At 31.6% G+C, this 19,144-nt stretch overlaps 2 protein-coding genes and 1 long non-coding RNA gene across 5 annotated transcripts; 2 read left to right on the top strand and 1 right to left on the bottom strand.

Moving 5' to 3' along the window:
- Nucleotides 1–4,305: 4,305 nt before the first annotated feature.
- COL2B (zinc finger protein CONSTANS-LIKE 2) lies at nt 4,306–6,961 on the top strand. Of its 2 annotated transcripts, XM_041011572.1 has the most exons (3): nt 4,306–4,811; nt 4,884–5,056; nt 6,350–6,942. In XM_041011572.1, the coding sequence occupies exons 1-3, from the start codon at nt 4,358–4,360 to the stop codon at nt 6,707–6,709; spliced, it is 987 nt and encodes a 328-aa protein (XP_040867506.1). In that variant the 5' UTR covers nt 4,306–4,357; the 3' UTR covers nt 6,710–6,942. The 2 variants fall into 2 exon arrangements, with proteins under 2 accessions (XP_040867506.1, NP_001235843.2); NM_001248914.2 differs by having other exon boundaries at nt 4,321–5,056; nt 6,350–6,961.
- A 3,784-nt stretch (nt 6,962–10,745) lies between these two features.
- LOC100797218 (ribosome biogenesis protein BRX1 homolog 1) lies at nt 10,746–14,585 on the top strand. Its single transcript, XM_003552577.4, has 9 exons — nt 10,746–10,844; nt 10,953–11,172; nt 11,356–11,497; nt 11,896–11,974; nt 12,172–12,296; nt 12,783–12,884; nt 13,870–13,938; nt 14,027–14,125; nt 14,218–14,585. Exons 2-9 carry the CDS (start codon nt 10,970–10,972, stop codon nt 14,347–14,349), a joined length of 951 nt encoding a protein of 316 aa, XP_003552625.1. The 5' UTR covers nt 10,746–10,844; nt 10,953–10,969; the 3' UTR covers nt 14,350–14,585.
- Nucleotides 14,586–15,864: 1,279 nt separating this feature from the next.
- Nucleotides 15,865–16,638, bottom strand: LOC121174047 (uncharacterized). Of its 2 annotated transcripts, none has more exons than XR_005889759.1 (2): nt 16,091–16,638; nt 15,865–15,982 (listed from the first exon to the last, which is right to left on the bottom strand). It is a non-coding gene; the product is annotated as an uncharacterized lncRNA (long non-coding RNA). The 2 variants fall into 2 exon arrangements; XR_005889758.1 differs by having other exon boundaries at nt 16,174–16,638.
- Between the last annotated feature and the right edge of the window lie 2,506 nt (nt 16,639–19,144).

Genomic DNA, 19,144 nt, shown 5'->3' with positions numbered 1-19,144 from the left:
ATTTATCCTTGTACGTACAAGCTAAAATATTAGTATACTTCTATATTAAAAATTAAAATACACAATTTGCAGAGTGAGTTACTCTCTCCATTTTCTCTTCTAGATGTGAATTTTATATATTACTCCCATGACTAACAAAAAAAAATCTCACTCAACCATCTTAAACAACTCTCATTTATCTTTATCTTTATATTTGATTTTTTTAACAGTCTCTTTTTATTTACCCTCCTCTATCCCTGTTTTCAAATGAATTTTTATAGTTTTTTAAAGAAGAGATTGTCAATAATTAAAAATATCCTTATATCACAATTTAAATTTTTTATTGTAAATTAAAAATAAAATTATATATTTAAACTTATTTATTATAATATAATTTATAAATATTTATTTATTATAAAAAAAATTTATGTAAAAATAAACTTAAATGGTACATAAGTTAAAATACTATGTCACTAACAAATTATTTTAACAAAGTGTTTCCCTTTTAAAAGAAAAAATAATAGTAAGTTTAAATGAATTTTTGTCCCTATAAAATAGCATTTTTTTGTTTTAATCCTTTAAAAATTTATTCATTTAATCTTTCATATCAATAATAATATTAATTGATGACATAATAACAATATTAAAAACTTACTGAGTTGTGATTTCTAGAAGTCTAACAAGATCCTCATAACACAAAAATAAAACAAAATAAATCTTCAAAAGAATATAATCATAAAAAAAAATCTTTAAAGCATTAAAATATATTTCTTTTTCATTTTACACAAAGATTAAAAGGTTATTTAAAATTTTAAGCCTTAATTTCTCTTTCCTTTTGTCACACAAGTTCATTATTTCCCACACATTAATCTCCATCGATAGGCAAGAAAATAGTTACACAACATCCAGCAAGTTTCTATCTTGCAATACTACCAACTTGTGTTGTCAATTGTGTCTTCCCTCTCCTACTTAATCAATTGCCCTACCACAGGCGACGCCCTCAGGCCACCTACTAACCTGGCAAACCCAATTTCTATTAAATCTTGGTTTTTTCCTTCTCATTAATTCCACTGTACCTAACTACGTACGACCAACCTAAATCAATACGTGGGAGGGAAGTAGTTTATATATGGTTTATCAAGTGTCTCCAATTAATTCAATAGTAGTCATTGTAACATAGAAAGCAAAATACCAATAAACTATTACTCCCCAGTGAATCATAGAAATTATTAGTTGATGACTATTTAATATTCTATTCTCCCATTGAATGCTCCTAACTATGTCACATCTTGGACACTTACTGTCTTACATTACTAACATAAAAAAATTAAGTAACAGTGTGCCTCACCAGACTTATGTTTCAATACGCCAATTAGTCCTCCCTCATTCCTGAACGTAACTAGCCATTGAGGGTGCAAAGACATTCAGTATGAATTGTTGCCCCACCACATTTTTTTATGTTTACCTAGGTGCCTCACACTATATGCTAGCTCCACAACATGTAATCCACATTTTCTTCGTAGGTGCTGTTTCAATCCCTTTCTGTCATTGAAATTACCTACACATTTTATCAACATTTTCAGCATGCATGTGGATCTGCCTCATAATTAATCTTTGCCACATTTCAGTGTTTTGACCAAAAAACTATACATATTTCAATACTCTATGTAGTATATAGTAATACATATACATACCTACACTTAACCTAACACACACACACATATATACTTACCTATTTACAAAAAATTAGGATCATTTTTCATATCAATTAGCCCAACCACTAACTCCCAACTCCATTTATCCATACCCTGGATAAGACGTTATCTCTTGCAAGCCCCAAACATCATCTTCTACTTGTGTTGCAGTCACCCAATGTATGGACTATGCTACAAATCATTATTCCACTTCCCTATCAATTTGCCCGACTTTATAAAACGTCAAAATAATCTAGCCTTACTACTGTTCTAGCAATATAATATAAGAAGACGGCAGAACTCCAACAGAGTATAAAACTCAATCAAGAAAAATAATATAAAATTTGTGAAGTGAGAGTGTTGAACCTCTCAAGTTACACACACACAAAGTTCACTTCTCGCGTCATTAAAAAAATGGAAGTCAACAAAAAGTAGTCAACCAAGTTGTATGGGTTAATTAAAAAAATGAAACCTAGGCCAGGATTCAAATCCTTTTCTAAACCCAATCAAAGCAAATAATATACACTATAGCTGATTTACTGAATAAATAAAAGTAGATCCAAGATCCTACCTATAATCAGGAAAATAAATATTATAAATTTAAACCTACGTACATCCCATGCAAAACTTCGTCCCCTTTAGCCTTCTGATATGTTATGGTCTCATCACGATCTTCATTTCTGGATGTAATTAAATCCATCCCCACCCAACGTTAGCACTTTCAAAACAAATTCTCAAGAGGTACGTTTTCAGCTGTCCCTTATTTTCATTTAAGAAATTTCCCCTCTTAGACATTAAATTGAACTATATTAATAGTAATTAAGGGAACATATAAATGCACCAAGTTATAGGATTTAATTAAAGCTTTCTTTTAAATAGATGCTAAGAGCACCACCAATTATCATATTTAGTGTAACAACTGGAGATTAATTTTAAGTAATTCAACATAACATATAAATATTCTCCAATGATAAAAAAAAAAAAAAACTAAGCAGCAACAGTTTAAAATAAGAAACTCAGAAAGCAATGTGTATTAGAGATGTTTTAAGTATCCAAAACTACAAGATTTTTTTTAGTTTTTTAATTAGTGTTCTTAAATACTACTTTTCAATGTTAGATTTACACGGATATATACAAAACTAAAAAGTATTATTTGGTTGTGTAGAATGAAATAAAAAAAATTAACAAGAAATATTTAAATTAATGTAATATAATAAAAGTGTGAGATCATTAAATAGTGAAAAAAGTTTCTCCTTTCTCATCAATTTCATTTCAACCAAACCAAGGCTAAAAGTCTATAATGTACTTATCTGGTCTCAAATATATAAAAAAATATTTTTTTTCTTAAAGATAAATTTTTTTAGTTAACTTTATTTTATTTGATATTATTATCTTTAAAATATTCTTCTTGAGGTTTTAGTTCCAATGATTTCTTTTTATTTCTAATATCAAGTTTTAAAAAATATAAGTTGAAAAAAAATTAAATTTTAATCAAGACTGATATAATTAATGCAATTAACTAACTTTTTTTTAACGTAAATCAGTTTTATTTTTTATAATTTAGACCATGAATAGCATGTAAAAAGAAAGTTGCATAGCTGTAATAGCATATTTAATTGAGAATTTCTTAAGTGAATTTTTAAATTAATTTTTGTTGTTTATATAATATTTTTTTGGTCCTCATAATATCATGCTATTATAAGAAATCCATACATAATTTTATTTTAATAATAAAAAATTCTAAAAAAATTTAAAAATTTACATTTTTATATTTTTATTTTTACTTAATTATAATATTATTATGTGTCAGATAAATATTATTTTTTATTATTAAGAAAAAACTTTTATCGTTTCTTTGAAAAAATATATAAATCTTATTTTTTTTTCAAAAAAAATTCATATCACATCAATTTATTCCGATGAAAAAAAACTATAAGGAATTGTGATAGGCAAAAATGATCGAAAACAAAGCCGGTGACGTAGGAGGTACGTGATGCTGAGATTGACCAATGAACAGTGCATCTAAGCGAAGATATGACCCATTTCTTCAATATTCCAACTCTATTCAAGTACCAGTGACATACTCTCACACATGCCTACTTTACATTCTCTTCCAAACAAACAACAATCCTGCCTCTTTATCAGTTTTAACACACTTTTCCTAATATATTTATTAGAAAAAACCATCTGATAAAAATACTATATTAAATAATCCTATATTGCTATCATTCCTTTCGTAAGTTAAGAAACATAGATTTGATATAACACGTGTTAGTGTTAACCTAAGGGAGGAACTAGTTGTTACTACTGGCCAGTAATGTTCCATCTCCAAAAGACAAAGGAAATGAGAGACTAGGGTAAAATGATTAGATTATTTCACATGAGAAAATTTCAAATGATTAGATTATTTCTCTACTAAAAGAGATTAATTTTTAACTCTTTTGGTCGAAACATACCTTAGTTAAAAAAAAAAAATTCTCCAATCCTAAGTCAGGGCCCACCTTAAAGCACAGCCACCCAGAAGATAGATAATGTCCCAACTTTCCGACACCACTAAGTATCCGCCACGTGTCGCAGAGAGATTCTCCCGCTGGCACAAGTAAGTAACAGTACAAAGTCAGAAACTTAGTTCCATTTTCTTTCTTGAGTTTCTTCTCTTCACTCTCAGAACACTAACTCCCCCAATGTTGGAGGGCCAAGCAACAACGCCCACGTGGCCGCGCATGTGCGACACGTGCCGCTCCGTCCCCTCCACCGTCTTCTGCCGCTCCCACACCGCCTTTCTCTGCGCCACGTGCGACACTCGCCTCCACGTCTCTCTCACGTGGCACGAGCGCGTGTGGGTGTGCGAGGCGTGCGAGCGCGCCCCGGCGGCGTTCCTCTGCAAGGCCGACGCCGCCTCCCTCTGCGCCTCCTGCGACGCCGACATCCACGCCGCCAACCCCCTCGCCAGCCGCCACCACCGCGTCCCCATCCTCCCCATCGCCGCCGCCAACAACAACAACAACGACGACGACGACGTTGCTGACGTTGACGACGAAGACGAAACCGCTTCATGGCTCTTGCTCAACCCTATCAAGAGTGCTACTGTCCCTAACACCAATAACAATAACAATAATAACGGGTTCTTGTATAACGGTGAGGTTGATGAGTATTTGGACCTTGTTGATAATTGTAACTCTTGTGGTGATAATAATCACTTCGCTTCAGCTGCTGCTACTACTGATCATTACGCTCAGCACCAACATTTCGCTGGTGTTTCTCAGAAGAGTTATGCTGGGGACAGTGTTGTTCCGGTTCAGCAACACCAGCATTTTCAGCTTGGGTTGGAGTTTGACAACTCCAAACCTGCCTTCAGTTACAATGGTTCTGTTAGTCAAAGTGTAAGCCTTCCAAATTCCATTTTACTCTCTCTCTTTTCTATCTTTTCAAAACACTGGGAACTCTAAATGAGAACATTTTTCTCACTACACTCAACTCTAATTGGATGTTTTTACAATAAAATAAAATCAGTATAAATTTTGGATCCAACAACGGCAGAAGTTACTTAAACTTTTTCAAGTTTCTAACTCAATCAATTTTAAATTATTTTTTAACATGAAATCAAACATATCAAAATATATTCAAAATTAATTTTGAATTCATCAGTATTATGTAACCAAACACGCATCAAGCTCTTAAGTGGGGAAATTGGTGGTTTTCATTTTATTTCGGTTTGACTCGGGATGTGGAAAATATTATATACTATGAACTACATGTTTCTTCTTTTGGGGTGGTGGTTTTCTTGCTTTTGGTCTTCCCATGACATGTTTTTGCCAAAGATGGATTCACAATTAAGTAGTTTCCATTCGTGGCATGTTCAATGCCAACTTGAACTTTCTATTTACCTTGTTTTTGGCCGGGTTTATCTACATAATCTGTCTTTATTGGATTGTTTTCCATTAATTTGACTTGTTCCGAGCTCGTGTTTCATGTTTGGTTTAATTTGTTCAGAAATGGTGTCTCGGTTCGTTCTCCAACTTTTTTGCTCTCTTTACCCTTTTTTCTTTTCACTTTTTCTCTTTAGTGGAAGGAATCTATGGGGAAATTAAGTATCATGCTTTCTTGCTTTGAAAACTTTTTTTGTTTTTGTTTTTCCAAATGTCAAAGTGAGATTTGATCATTTTTCTATATCTGATATGGATGCAGTTGCTTTTCCTTCATTAAAATTTATTCTGTAGTATATTCCTTAATTTGTGTGCTTTTTAGTTTACCAAGGAGCTAACAAGTTGTGTCACTGACTTGCTCCAAAGCCTTAAAAGCTTTCCCACTAGATTCTCATACTTTTGTTATCTCAAGCAGTGATAAATATAGGAATAGTTATCTGTCAGGGAAATATTCATCAATTTTTTAGCCTCCATGATTGGATTCCCCAAAAATTGACTTCTATATATGTTCTTTCTTTGTCAAGAAATTCCTCAACCTGTTCAGCTGATTCCATCAGTCGTTTATTTAGCTAGAATTTTCAGTACCCAATATACAAACCAGAACCTAGAATCATATAAAAAAAATGTCAATTATTGGTCTCATCAGCATCATGGATATGACTACTAGTACTGCTCAGAAAATTTATCTTGAACTTGTGATCTCGGGAATATTTATTAACTAGTATCTGTTTCCTTTTTCATTGAAATCAGGTTTCAGTTTCATCAATGGATATTGGTGTTGTACCTGAATCACCAATGAGGGATGTCTCAATTGCCCATACAAGACCCCCCAAAGGGACAATTGACCTATTTTCTGGACCTCCAATTCAGGTGCCTTCCCATTTTTCTCCAATGGACAGGGAGGCCAGAGTCCTAAGGTACAGGGAGAAAAAGAAGATGAGAAAATTTGAGAAGACAATCAGGTATGCCTCAAGGAAGGCCTATGCAGAGACTAGACCTCGTATAAAAGGTCGATTTGCCAAGAGAACAGATGTAGAAGCTGAAGTGGATCAGATGTTCTCGACAACACTAATTACAGAAGTTGGATATGGAATTGTTCCCTCTTTCTGAATATGCTGTGTAGAACAAATGGCCAGAAGACATTGAAGATGCTAGAGGATCATGATTAATAGAAATGGAAACCACTTGTGTACTAAGTTATTCTGCTGATAATGTATTTTTTATGTAATCTAATTGCTTGCAGTTGTACTAATCGGATGCTTTATTATTTTGTTTATTGTCTTTTGAATGAAACTTGTATTTGTAAATACAGTCCTTGTATTAAATTATTAAATTACAGTCAAGTCAATCATATCTCGAAAATTTTTCATTTTCTCAATTTCTATCATGGTGTGTAATTGCTAGAATGATAAGCAACTAATAAACTTCTGTTTGCGTTATTTGTTCATTTCATTTAGGTAAAATCACTTCAATCAAATTAAGTATTGAACTGACATTAAGGGACCAAAACTAATTATCTTCATTAAACATCATTCTGGTACACTGAACTTGACTGTTGTTTGAGTTTTGGTTGATATACTCACGATCCTGATCTGACTACAGTAAAAAAGAGGACAGAAAACTGAAGAAATTAATCATAAGGCATATAATTCCTTAATCATTTTTTCCCCTTGGAAGAAGGTCAAAGGCCAAAGCATGTTAATTATATCTATGTTTCTCTTCTCTTACCATCTATGTTTCCACTGCTCATCTTTCCTCTGCATATAATTCACCTATATCATCGAGTGATCATGAGGGTTTTTGGCAGATTTAGATGAATGTGAGAGTTCTACTTTGGAGAAAAAGATGCATTTATATTCATTGATTAGAAAATTAATGATTAAGATTGCAACAGCTTTAGAGGTTGTTATAAATGGACTCATTTCATTTAATCTCAAAAGTTGATTTTCTAATTAACTGTTGTAAGTGTACTTTATCCTTTAAGTAAATGCTTAATTGGAGAAGTCAAATATGCTTTCATAGCAATATAGCATATTCTAACAGAAGAAAAGAGATGATTGTCTTCTGACCATATATGCCAAATTACTTTCTGAAAAGTTCTGCACAATTGTTGACGGTTTTATCACATACAGAATGCATGAACTTACTTTTAAAACTTCAGCTTTATTTTAGTCTAGAGGTTGAATGAGAAGAGATTGAAGAAACAAATAAATATTTTTTTTACAGTGAAACCGTGGCTACAGGTTGGGTTGACGAAATATCATGCTAACGCTTTAAGCTATGTTTGTTTTGCAGTTCTAATTGTGGCAGCGTGAATTCCCATTCTTTTCACCGCATAAGTAACACGAGATGTTTCTCAAAACGTTGGTGGAGCGGTGAAACAAACATGCACTTAATTTCCATGATGGAAATTCCATCTGAAATGAAATATAGAAGACATGTAATATAAGATTTTCTTTCAATAGGAGTGAGCTCTAGAGGAATCAATATATATGATCCTGCACTTCCACGTAGTGAAAAGGTAATGTTTTGTCCCCTTCCCAAGTGGTATATTTCGTACAGTAAATTGAAAGTGCTATAACAATGTTCCCTTGCACTTTTGGCCCTCGTGGGAGATCGAGTGAATATTTGACAAAAAGTAGAAGTAAATGAATCTATGGGAGAGTCATCCATGACCATGAGAATGCTATATACCCAATGATCAGAAATCCTGAATCAAAGTGATTCTTTTTGCTTTAAGTTTCAGGTTGACACATGGTCCATAAATATTTAAATAATCAATATCAGCCACCATTCTTTCCCACATTTCATGACTGCAAAGCAAAGGGTTACTGATTAGAATATTCTTTCACTACTATGTCAGAAGTTTCTCAAGTGGTAAGTGTTTCCATAGTAAGTAGTATCGTTACTATTTTAATGTAAAGTATACTCATCTTTCAATGAATCAAGACAAATCAGCACTAAAATCCACTAATATAACTCTTTTTTCTGAAAAATTAGAATACCACTTATTTTAATTTTGTACTCTCTGTTAAATAAATTTATGTTGGAATCATTCGCGGAATATTAGATTCAGTAAAAAAATTTGATATTCACGTTAAGAGTAAGCCTCACCAATGAAAAAGAAAGATACCAATACTCATTGAACGAAACCTTGAGAAAGTTTTCTTCATAAATGCAGGTAACAAGTATTTATAGTAGTGTCACTTTACTCTTTTATATTCTTTATGCAACTATATTTTTCACCTTCTTAAGATTTAAAAGCACCCTTAGGATATACTTGTTAGGATGATCCTATTAAAAGAAAAATAACAGAAATAACCTTGTTTTATATCTCGGTAAGTTTTCTTCATAAAATTTGTAAGTTTAAATAGCTTCACTATACTCAGTCATATAGTGATCCTCAATTTAAAAGTGGTTGCACTTGTTTATTTTATGAAAGGCATGACATACAAGTAGAACATAGTAGAACTCGTGGAGGCTATTGTTACATATGTACAAGGATTGATACCCTTCGTTTGATCTTGCATGTCACTCAAACTTCAAACTTCACTCAGACAGGTACATGCACCATCCAAATTGATTCTAAAGACGAAAAGCACACTGATTCTCGTTCCACTTTTTTTTTTTTTGAGAAAAAAGTTTCATGCCTTGAAAGATCATGAATTACTTGCCAAACATCTTGGAAGTTTTAGATCAAATGTTTGGTAATGGCATAACCAGATTGTTCAATACCGCAGAATAGAGTAGGCAGGCTTGTATTTCATTTTAAATATTTTTAATATACATATCATCTGTGCTACTCAGAATAGACTATATATATATATATATATATATATATATATATATATATATATATAATCATGGTACATAGCATTAAGGGGGAAAATGGTTCTTTAGATGAAAGAGTTACTTCAACCTAGAAAAGCAAACATGTGCGTGGCCTCAAATTACAGTGAAAGATGGCCAAAATATATGTTGCTTTTGCTCTTAAGATCCACAAACTCTTCCGGCTTGCTAATTGGTCAAGCCGGCAGCAAAGAAAAACATGTGACAAAATATATGTGTCCACAATTTTTAGTGTATAGATAGCTTCTACTCTAGCAAAAAAGTAGCATAAAAACAGTGACAAAAGTGTCCCAAATATTATTGATGAAATATGGTACACGTTTCCACCATATATGAAGGCACAAAGAAAAACATGCCGACAAAGGGGGTTATTGTCTTACTTTAAAAAGCAACACATGCAAATGCAAGTGTAATTAATTCCCGTTAGCACATTTCAAATTAAGTCCTTAAGTCATTTATGATAGTATCTTAGTTATTCAGAATAGCTGGTCTATCTATTCCCGGTTTGATCTTTACGCTTTTGACAGTACCCACTCATCCTCCAGCCAGGAGCAACAACTTAATTACACAAAAAAGTGTATATAAGAATGCATAAATAACGAGTATAAAAGTAAGTTTGCATTATAATCTTTGTATATATTTTTAAGTACTAGTTATTATAGTCTTTGTATATATTTAAATAGAAGTACTAAAATAACTTGTAAAATTCCTAAAGTACTAGTAATCCTACCGAATAAAATTATTTACCAATCACATCTATGTAATCCTTTGAGTGGACCTTTGCTGATAATCACATCATGTTATTGATACCCTACTTGATAGTCTAATTATTGAATTTTATCACTTTTAGTAAAAAAGAAAGAACTTTGTTTTTGTAGTTAAAAAAGTACCAGTAACTATGTATAATAAAAAAAATTATTGACGTTATGATTAAATGGGAATAAAATTGATAAAAACATATATAGCTTAATTCATACGACAGAAACATGTTTTCGTTGAGTAAGAGTGAGCGCAAAAAAAATGTACAACCAAAACTTGATTCTGTTATGCATTTCTTTTATATCCTTTACACAATCGAAACATGATTTTATTTATTTTGTCAACAAAATCATGATTTAGTGGGAAGAGCGTCTTGGAATAAAGAAAAAACCATTCAAGAGGGTGGTGAGAATAGCAGGTCCCAAGACACAATTGGAGCGAGGCTTAAGCCCAAAGTAAAACAGAAGAAGCCCAATAGATATAAGCCCATCTTAACTGGGTTATTAAAGGGCCCGACCCAACTTAACTCTTTGGGATTCTGAGAAGGAGAAAAAACCTTTGCCGCCACTCATTGTCGTACGTAAGTCATTCTTCTTCTCTTGTCTTCACTTGAACTCCACAGAGCAAGGGTTCGCAGGTACGAGCCTTGTGATTTCATGTGTGTTTGTGTTTATGGGAACTAAGGAGGGTAAATGGGTCAGTGCCATTTTTTTTAATTGTAAATTTTGGTTCTTTGGTGTGGCAGATTTTGAAGCAAAAATAATGGGGAAGAAGAGAAAACACAGTGAGACTACTCAAAGTGTGGCACAGCCCAAAAAGGAAGATGCTGCTCCAGAGAGACCAGCTAGGACCCTTTTGGGGTGGAAGGATAAGAATCAAGTTGAGGATAATAATAATGCTGATTCACCAATATTTAGGAACAAAGAGAAGCTATTGGTCACTTGCTCTAGGCGCATCAATTACAGGTAATCGTTTCGAGTTTCGATTACTTAATTACTTTATTTTCTGTTACAAATTTAAAATTATAATCAAAATGCTTTCTTGGTGTGTAAAATTTAAGAATAGAGAAATTTTGTCTTGTTTTGTGGTTTTGTTTTTGTATATGATATTCATGGAGTGAAGTGTTTTCTTTTCCATTAAATTTATAGGTACCGGCATTTGATGTTGAATTTGGTGACACTTTTGCCCCATTGCAAGAAGGATAACAAAGTTGAATCAAAGGAAACTAAAGGAGCCACCCTCAACGAGCTTGTTGAGCTAAAAAATTGTTCCTCTTGTTTATTTTTTGAGGTATTTTGTTTACCTTCTTACTACAAATTAGGTTTGATGTGTTATGATGTTGTTTGCTAGATTAGTATATGCATTATGTTTGTTGTATTCTTGGATTAGAAAATTTTAAAGCATGCTTATAGTTTAAGGAATTCTTTTGTTGGTCACAAATGTCGTTGATGTTATTTCTATGTGATATGTTATTGTTGGCCATCTTTAGTTTCATATCGGCATGATCACTTCCTTTTTCTGATTGGATTAAATGTGATTGTTTTAAATTTTTATTTTATTTTATAGATTCATGCTTGTTATAATTTGAACAATGACTGTTGAGTATAGTAATATTTGACACTCTAATTCTTTGTCATCACCGAGTCCTGTCATCTTATATTCTGATTTGTGTCTTCTCCCCTTTCAAGTGCAGGAAGCATAAAGATCTTTATCTCTGGATGGCAAAATGCCCCAATGGCCCATCTGTAAAATTTCTAGTTAGTGCTGGTAATAGTTTCATCTGATTATAGTCATAAGGTTAATACAATATCATTTTTCTTGCTATGATGATTTAGTGTTCTGATTTGTGTATACTCTAATCGGCATTTTTCTTGTTGGATTATGATTTTTTGTGTTTCTCTCACTCTCTCAACTATTTCTGATGTACTTTTACTGATTTCTGTGTTTCCTCCACTGCTTTCCAGTTCACACAATGGAGGAATTGAAGCTTACGGGAAATCACCTACAGGGTTCCCGTCCAATTTTGACATTTTCAGCAAATTTTGAAAAAGATGCACATTGGAAACTATTAAAGGAGATGTTGTTACAGGTATGTGGTTGGTTTCTTTCCTCGTAAGGTATTTCAGTATTGTCCACCTAGTTTCTTATGAAAAAAAGTTAGGAAATCAACAAACCTCATGTTGATTACTCGTTTACTCTTATATGTACCATTTCATAAATAGTAAAGGATAGTTTAATTATTTCATCTTAGTTTGTTGCTTCATGGTGTTGTACACTCTGAATTTGCTAGCCTAATTAAAAATTGTTTCACATGCTCTTTCCTGATGTGTATTTGAGATCTTATACTATGGTTGCCATATATCTGCCTAGGAGTATTTTCTTAATTTGTTGTTATTGATCAGAGAGAATTCAATTAATGTTATTTTTATTCCATCTATTGACAGTTTAAATTGAGTAAGATGTGGAGATATGTTCCATGCATGTTTTCCTGTCTACAATTTTCTCTATTTCTGATGCTCTTGTCCAAGTACTGTATTTGATTATTACTGATATACTATTTCTTTCTTTTATTCAGATATTTGAAACACCAAAGGACCACAGAAAGGCTAAGCCTTTCCATGATCACGTTTTTGTTTTCTCAATAGTTGATGACCATATATGGTTCCGGAATTACCAGGTTTATATTTGTTTAGTATTTAAAGAATGTCCTTAACCTATTGCATTAATTTATGGATTAAAATCTGGAGATTTGTTGTTTTGGCATCCAATCCAACTACTTCCAAACAAACTAAAAGTGTGTACATTGTGAATGTAATTATGTTTGGTTTTGGTAACCATGGCTTAATGATTGAAGTGAAGTTTGAGTTGAAAATTTGAAACTTTTTCTTTGTTATGAACATTACTGAAGAATCAAAGTTTATATTCTTTACATTTCAACTTGAAGGATTAGCTTTTTGGGTTTCTTAACAATAGTCTTCAGTATTAAATAAGAATGCTTAAACACAACACAACTTTGAACACGGAGGATAATTGGCCATTATGATAAGAGTTTAAATTTGATCTTCTACCAACGTAAAACATTTTACTTATAAATGAATTAAGATGTTCCACTATGGATTTTTTTACTAAGCTTGTGAGTTGTGGGTAAGCTTTCAACCAATTCTCTGTTTTGAATAACTGGCTCCATATGGTTCACTGATAGTGCAAAGCACCCAGAAGTAGCATTAGCCCTTATTGTAATATCCAATACAAGTAATGTTACATTTTTTTTTTCTTATTCTTAAACTGCAGTTAGACAGGTTTTGACATCCCAACTATGTTGGCACGCCAAAACCCGCTAACTAATGTTTCATTTTACTACGACACTTTATTTGTTTAATTATGTCTGTCTTACCAAATCGGTGATGATTGTATCAAGTCTTGATTTTGGATTGGTTGCCGTGTGAGCCTGCAATTGATGTTCTTGTAGGACACTAAATCATCAGATTGGGTCATTTGTATTGTACTTGTGAAATAGTTATTAGTGGACAATTGTTATTCTTCGAGTTGTGAGGCTTGTTTCAGCCCCATGTGAATCTGACTTTGCCACGCCATAGTGTTGTCTCATTTTCTTCCTGTTGCTGATGCCTACTGAGCAATGAAACATCTTTATTCCCTTGCAGATCTCTGTTCATCATAATGAAGCGGACAAATTACCTAGAGGTGGCCTTGATAAAATGACATTGATCGAGGTCCGAAAATTGTTATTGGTTAATGATTTATATTTTGATCTGTCAATTTCTAATCTTCATTTAACCTGTGTGTAAACTACTTGTTTAGGTCGGCCCGCGATTCTGCTTGAACCCAATTAAAATATTTGGTGGCAGTTTTGGAGGCCCAACTTTATACGAGAATCCACTCTATGTGTCACCGAATCAGGTACTTACCAATATATTTTCCATCTATATTTATAATTTCCCAAGCTTTCCACTTTCTAACTATGTATCATCATTGGTTGCTGGTTCTTATAGATTCGAGCTTTGGAGAAAAAGAAGAAGGCCGGAAAGTTTGCAAAGAAGGTCAAAGCAAAGACAAGGAGGAAAATGCACGAGATGTCCAATCCTCTGGAGCCTGATGAGTTTGCAGATATGTGGAAAGATTGATTTTATACATCATGAAATGGTTCATTTTAGTTGGTGGTAACTCAAGCTTTGCAGCAGCTTGTGATGTGAATTGCTTTATATGATATAGGCTGTAGTTCTGTTTATCCTCGCATTATATTCCTTAACATGAAAGGAAGATTTTTGTGATCTATAGTGTTATTTTTTGTAATCCTTGTGGGGGCTGGTTATTCTCTTATCATGCATTGAACTGGTGGAAATTAAATTTTGGCCGAGAAGATTTCAGTGTTGGGTCTGACTGATATGCTACTAGTATATTAACCGAGGATTATTTTAACTTTATTTTAGGACCTGTTTGGATACAAGTCACAAGTGCTTTTGAGATTTTTTCTACGGGAAATATAGAGTTTTTTTTCAGTAGAGTACTTCTAGTCTTGTATCCAAACAGACTCAAGTCTCATTTTTAAAGATGCTTTCATCTTAGATGTGATTTTTGTTGTGAGTTTTTCCCCCCTGTAGTCAGCTGCCGTTTTTTCTCTTTATTTCACAGGACAACTAACTAATTCCCTATATATCACTGTGTAGAGAATACTTGCATAAAAACGTCTAATTTTAGTATAAAATGGCCCAGTTCAAAATTAAAAATATTTCCATAAAATTAACCATTTAAAACATTGAATTAAAGCAATCTTATACTTCGATATAAAGAATTTACAAAAAATAATAAGATGCTTTTATCAATATGATTAATCAGAATTTAAAACCTATAGATATGATATTTCGCGTACAAAGCATTTCACTTTTTATGTACACTGCAAATGAAAGATTTTTTTGCAAAAATTTCCTCGAAAAAGAAAAAGGAAAAGAAAATTTCTTCATTTTTTATTGGCAAACCTTTGTCAATAAACTTTTTCTTGCATATTCTAATAAGTTTACTATTTTAACAAATACCGATAGCAAATTTGAATGTGAAAATGTTCTTTTTTTCATTTGAGTGAATTTAAAAAATATTGGCATTATTTAGAAATAAAAAAATATTAATGGGATGTAACTCAGGAAAAAGTAATGTCAAAAAAAATTATTATACCAGTAATGAGTTAATTTTATGATAGTAAATGTAAAAAAAAAAATGATAGTGAATGGTAGATTTTAAAGAGACAACATAAAAAAAAGTATGAATAACAGATATGAAAATATTAAGATAAATATATGTTCATGTAAGAAAAGATAAAATATGAAATTATTATATACAAGAAAAGATTAATGTTTCAGTACTTATTGAGAAAAGATATCAAAAATTGATTAAGATGATTTGAACACGCAACGACAAAGTTTAAAAAAAATATATTAGATCATATATTTTTAGTCATGTAAAAAGAAAAAGAGACCAAAAAGGAAGTCAAAGGATTTTTTAAGCAAGATATCAAACTACATAATATTTTTAAAATGTTAAATTTTAATCATACCAAATGATATTGTGTAATATTGTGTAATTCATGTAACTAATCTCATCAAGGGAAACAAAGCTTTGGTGTTGTTGCTTAGTAATATAAACAATTGTTAATCATGAATATTTTTATATGATCTTTGTCTGATACACCACCAACTCACCAAGAGTCTTGTCTGTAGCATTACATTTTAGAGATAATAAATGCAGCATGTCCCGCTGGTTATCCTGCAACAACAAAATCCAAAACATGTCACTTTGATTTATAACTCGGCTCTACACTCCAAACAACTTAACAACATTATATTTACATTGGGATAAAGAATAGAAATATACCAGAAAAGAAATTGAAAAGAATAGCAGAGATTGCATAAGCTCAAAGGTTCAGTTATACAAAGGCAAACACTTCCAATGAATACCTTGGGATCATGTATGACGAAATCCAGGATTTGCATCACTTTTTTTTTAATCTAAGGTTCACATGTGGACCAAAAATAAATTCCACCAAGCTATAGGATTCTACAAAACTCTTGATTCATGGAAATTCGTACTTCAATAATTCAATATGCTTTAGTATCCAATACGGTAATGTTATATGATTTCTTAATGGAATCTGAGTCTGTTATGTGCACATTCCCCATTAATTGTGAATCTCAACTTTTAGCATAACATTTGTGTCCTTTAGCTAGATCAATAGATATGATACACATCAATAATGAGTTATAATCTCTGATTTGATCTCAAATTTTTTATGTGAATCAATTTTCTGGAAGAGTAGTCTTTGGTAAGCACTTAAAGTCACGGTCATAAAATAAATGCTGGCCTCACGTAACTCCAAAAGGAACAGAACATATTCCAATTTTAACTCAAACCAAAAAATCCGATCACCATCTCATCTTTGCCTTTTTTGTTCCAATTGGTTGTATTTGGTTGAAGACATGAACTGAGACATCTTATCATCACACCATTGTCACATATATTTAAATATTTTTATGTGGACTTAAAATATGTGAGTGCTGTGTGGCCCTCCAACAAATTTCTTCACCCCATCTGTTCATAAGTCTTAAGGACAAGAACCCCTCCATCAACCACTCCCACTGAGTTATTTTATACCAATTTACCCCACACAAGTTTTTCTTTTTCCTCACCTTAATCCACCTTGTGAGTGACCATTAATTCCATCTTCATTCTATTTTCCACGTATCTCCATTAATAACGCACCAAATCCATTATGTGTTAGACCACAGTTTTGTCATGTTAGAGCACCATAGATCACATAATTAAAGCACTTAACTAGCTGATTCGATTAAAAAAACAACCCATCATGTGTTTGTCCATTGTTTTGTAATGGCATAGCATAATAATTGAAGTTCTTAATTTGCTGACATACACTTGTTAGAACAGTATCTTTGATACATTGAATATGTAATTGCTGCTTTTATCATCTTAAAGCATGGATTTCTACAAATTCATGCTTGTTTGGATTAAAGTTAAAAATATTATACGTTCGTTTCAATGCAAATCCAACAAATAAAAGTAAAATAAAAATAAGAATAAGGATCGTGATCCTTTTAATATTTTGATTCGAAAATACTTTTTCAGCTGAAAATCAAACATTTTATTGTAACGTTTATTGTGTTTAATCAATAATCATTATTAGTGTGAATAGGTGCCCCGCCGTTGTTTTAGGCGAAAGATCTTCGTGTTCCCTCTTCACACTGAATTATGAAAAGGTGTTTTTATCTTAAAGCATGGCCTACTGTAAATTTCTTGTAACAATCGTTGTGTTCAATCATTATTTGGATGAATATATACACCGTCATTTTAGCTAAAGATCTTCATGTTTCCTCTTTCACAGTGTTGGTGATTCTATAAATTTAAATTATTAGAAAATAAAAAAAAAACATTTGCATAACATATTTAGATTAATTTGGGATTACCTTTCAGTGTAGTATACACGTTGTATAGACAAAAAAAGAGATTAATTTACATAAAAAAGAGTAACTTCATTTATTTTCTTAGAATTATTTACCGAAATATTTTTAATATTGCCTTTTTAATTCATTTCTGAAAACACTTAATCATCATTAATTTTTTTTTTATTCAGTTACTTTAAAAGTAAAAATTAAAAAATAACGTGAGCATGAGCCTTCAATTCTACATATAACACTTTAAAATTAGGAGTGTTAATGGGCCGGTTCGGGTCAGTTTTGGCCGAATTCAACACCCAATTCAATCAAATTTGATCGGTTCGATCTAGTTTTTATAATTTTTTTTAAGCCCAATTCAACTTATTCATAAATAGTTTGATTCGGTTTGAGTCAACGGTTATCCATTTATATTTTATCTTTTTTTTTCTTAGAACTATTATTTTATATTATGATTCATGCAAATATTCAATATAATTAATACAATATTATTAAATGTCTGAAAGTAATAAAATTAATTCATTTAATATCATCAATATAATATTCTAAAATAGGCCAATACAAATGAAAATAAAATATTCTTCAATGAAATTTACTACAATAGTTTAAATCACAATTATTTCTTACAAATCAATTTCTTGCAATAAGCTTTGTTGAAATAAATAAATAAAATATGATTTATTAATATTACAAATATGACAGCAAAAATAAATATGAAGAAAGGTGAAATAAATAAAAATGTAATTGAAAGTAATATCGTAAGAAATTACACTAGTAGTTCAAACACGTACAATTTCAACACTTGAAATCTCAATACTTGGTTAAAGTCAAACCAAACAACTTTAAATTTTTTGATCGATTCAATACAATTTTGATCAAATTTATAAATCTATATCAGTGACTCAACTCTTACATGGACGATTTGGATTGATTTAATTCGATTTTGATTCAAATTCATAAATGATTCATCCCAAATTATTCATATCGAATTGGATCAATTTGGATTCACGAATAATCCATACCCCTAAACACTCCGGTTCAAAATCACATATTGGGCAATATTTTTACACTTACCTTATGGTCAATTTTAGTTTTTTATCATTACCAATTTTAGTTTTGTCAGACATAAATAATTTTTATTTTAAATAATGTTAATCAATATTTCTTATTATAATAATTTTTCACTATAATCATAAATTTAATATTGCTGATACATCAATTAATATTCTTCTTCTTCTCCCTATATAAGGAACTTTCATGAAGTAAGCACGTGACAGATGAGATAAGCTAATTTTGATCGGATAATCATATTTAAAGATTAGTTTAAACATGTTACCTAATTTAAGGCGTTACATTATGATAAGGGACTTGATGCTTTGTTTATTTTCATCAAATAAATATTCTTTAAGGAATCTCATCCGGATAAGCTGTGATTTAGTATTGGGTTAGTTGTTTTGTAATA

This window comes from Glycine max, chromosome 18, assembly GCF_000004515.6.
Source record: "Glycine max cultivar Williams 82 chromosome 18, Glycine_max_v4.0, whole genome shotgun sequence".
Taxonomy (NCBI): Eukaryota; Viridiplantae; Streptophyta; class Magnoliopsida; order Fabales; family Fabaceae; genus Glycine; species Glycine max.
Note: the sequence above shows the minus strand (reverse complement) of the source record. Positions and strands in the feature narration are given on the sequence as shown.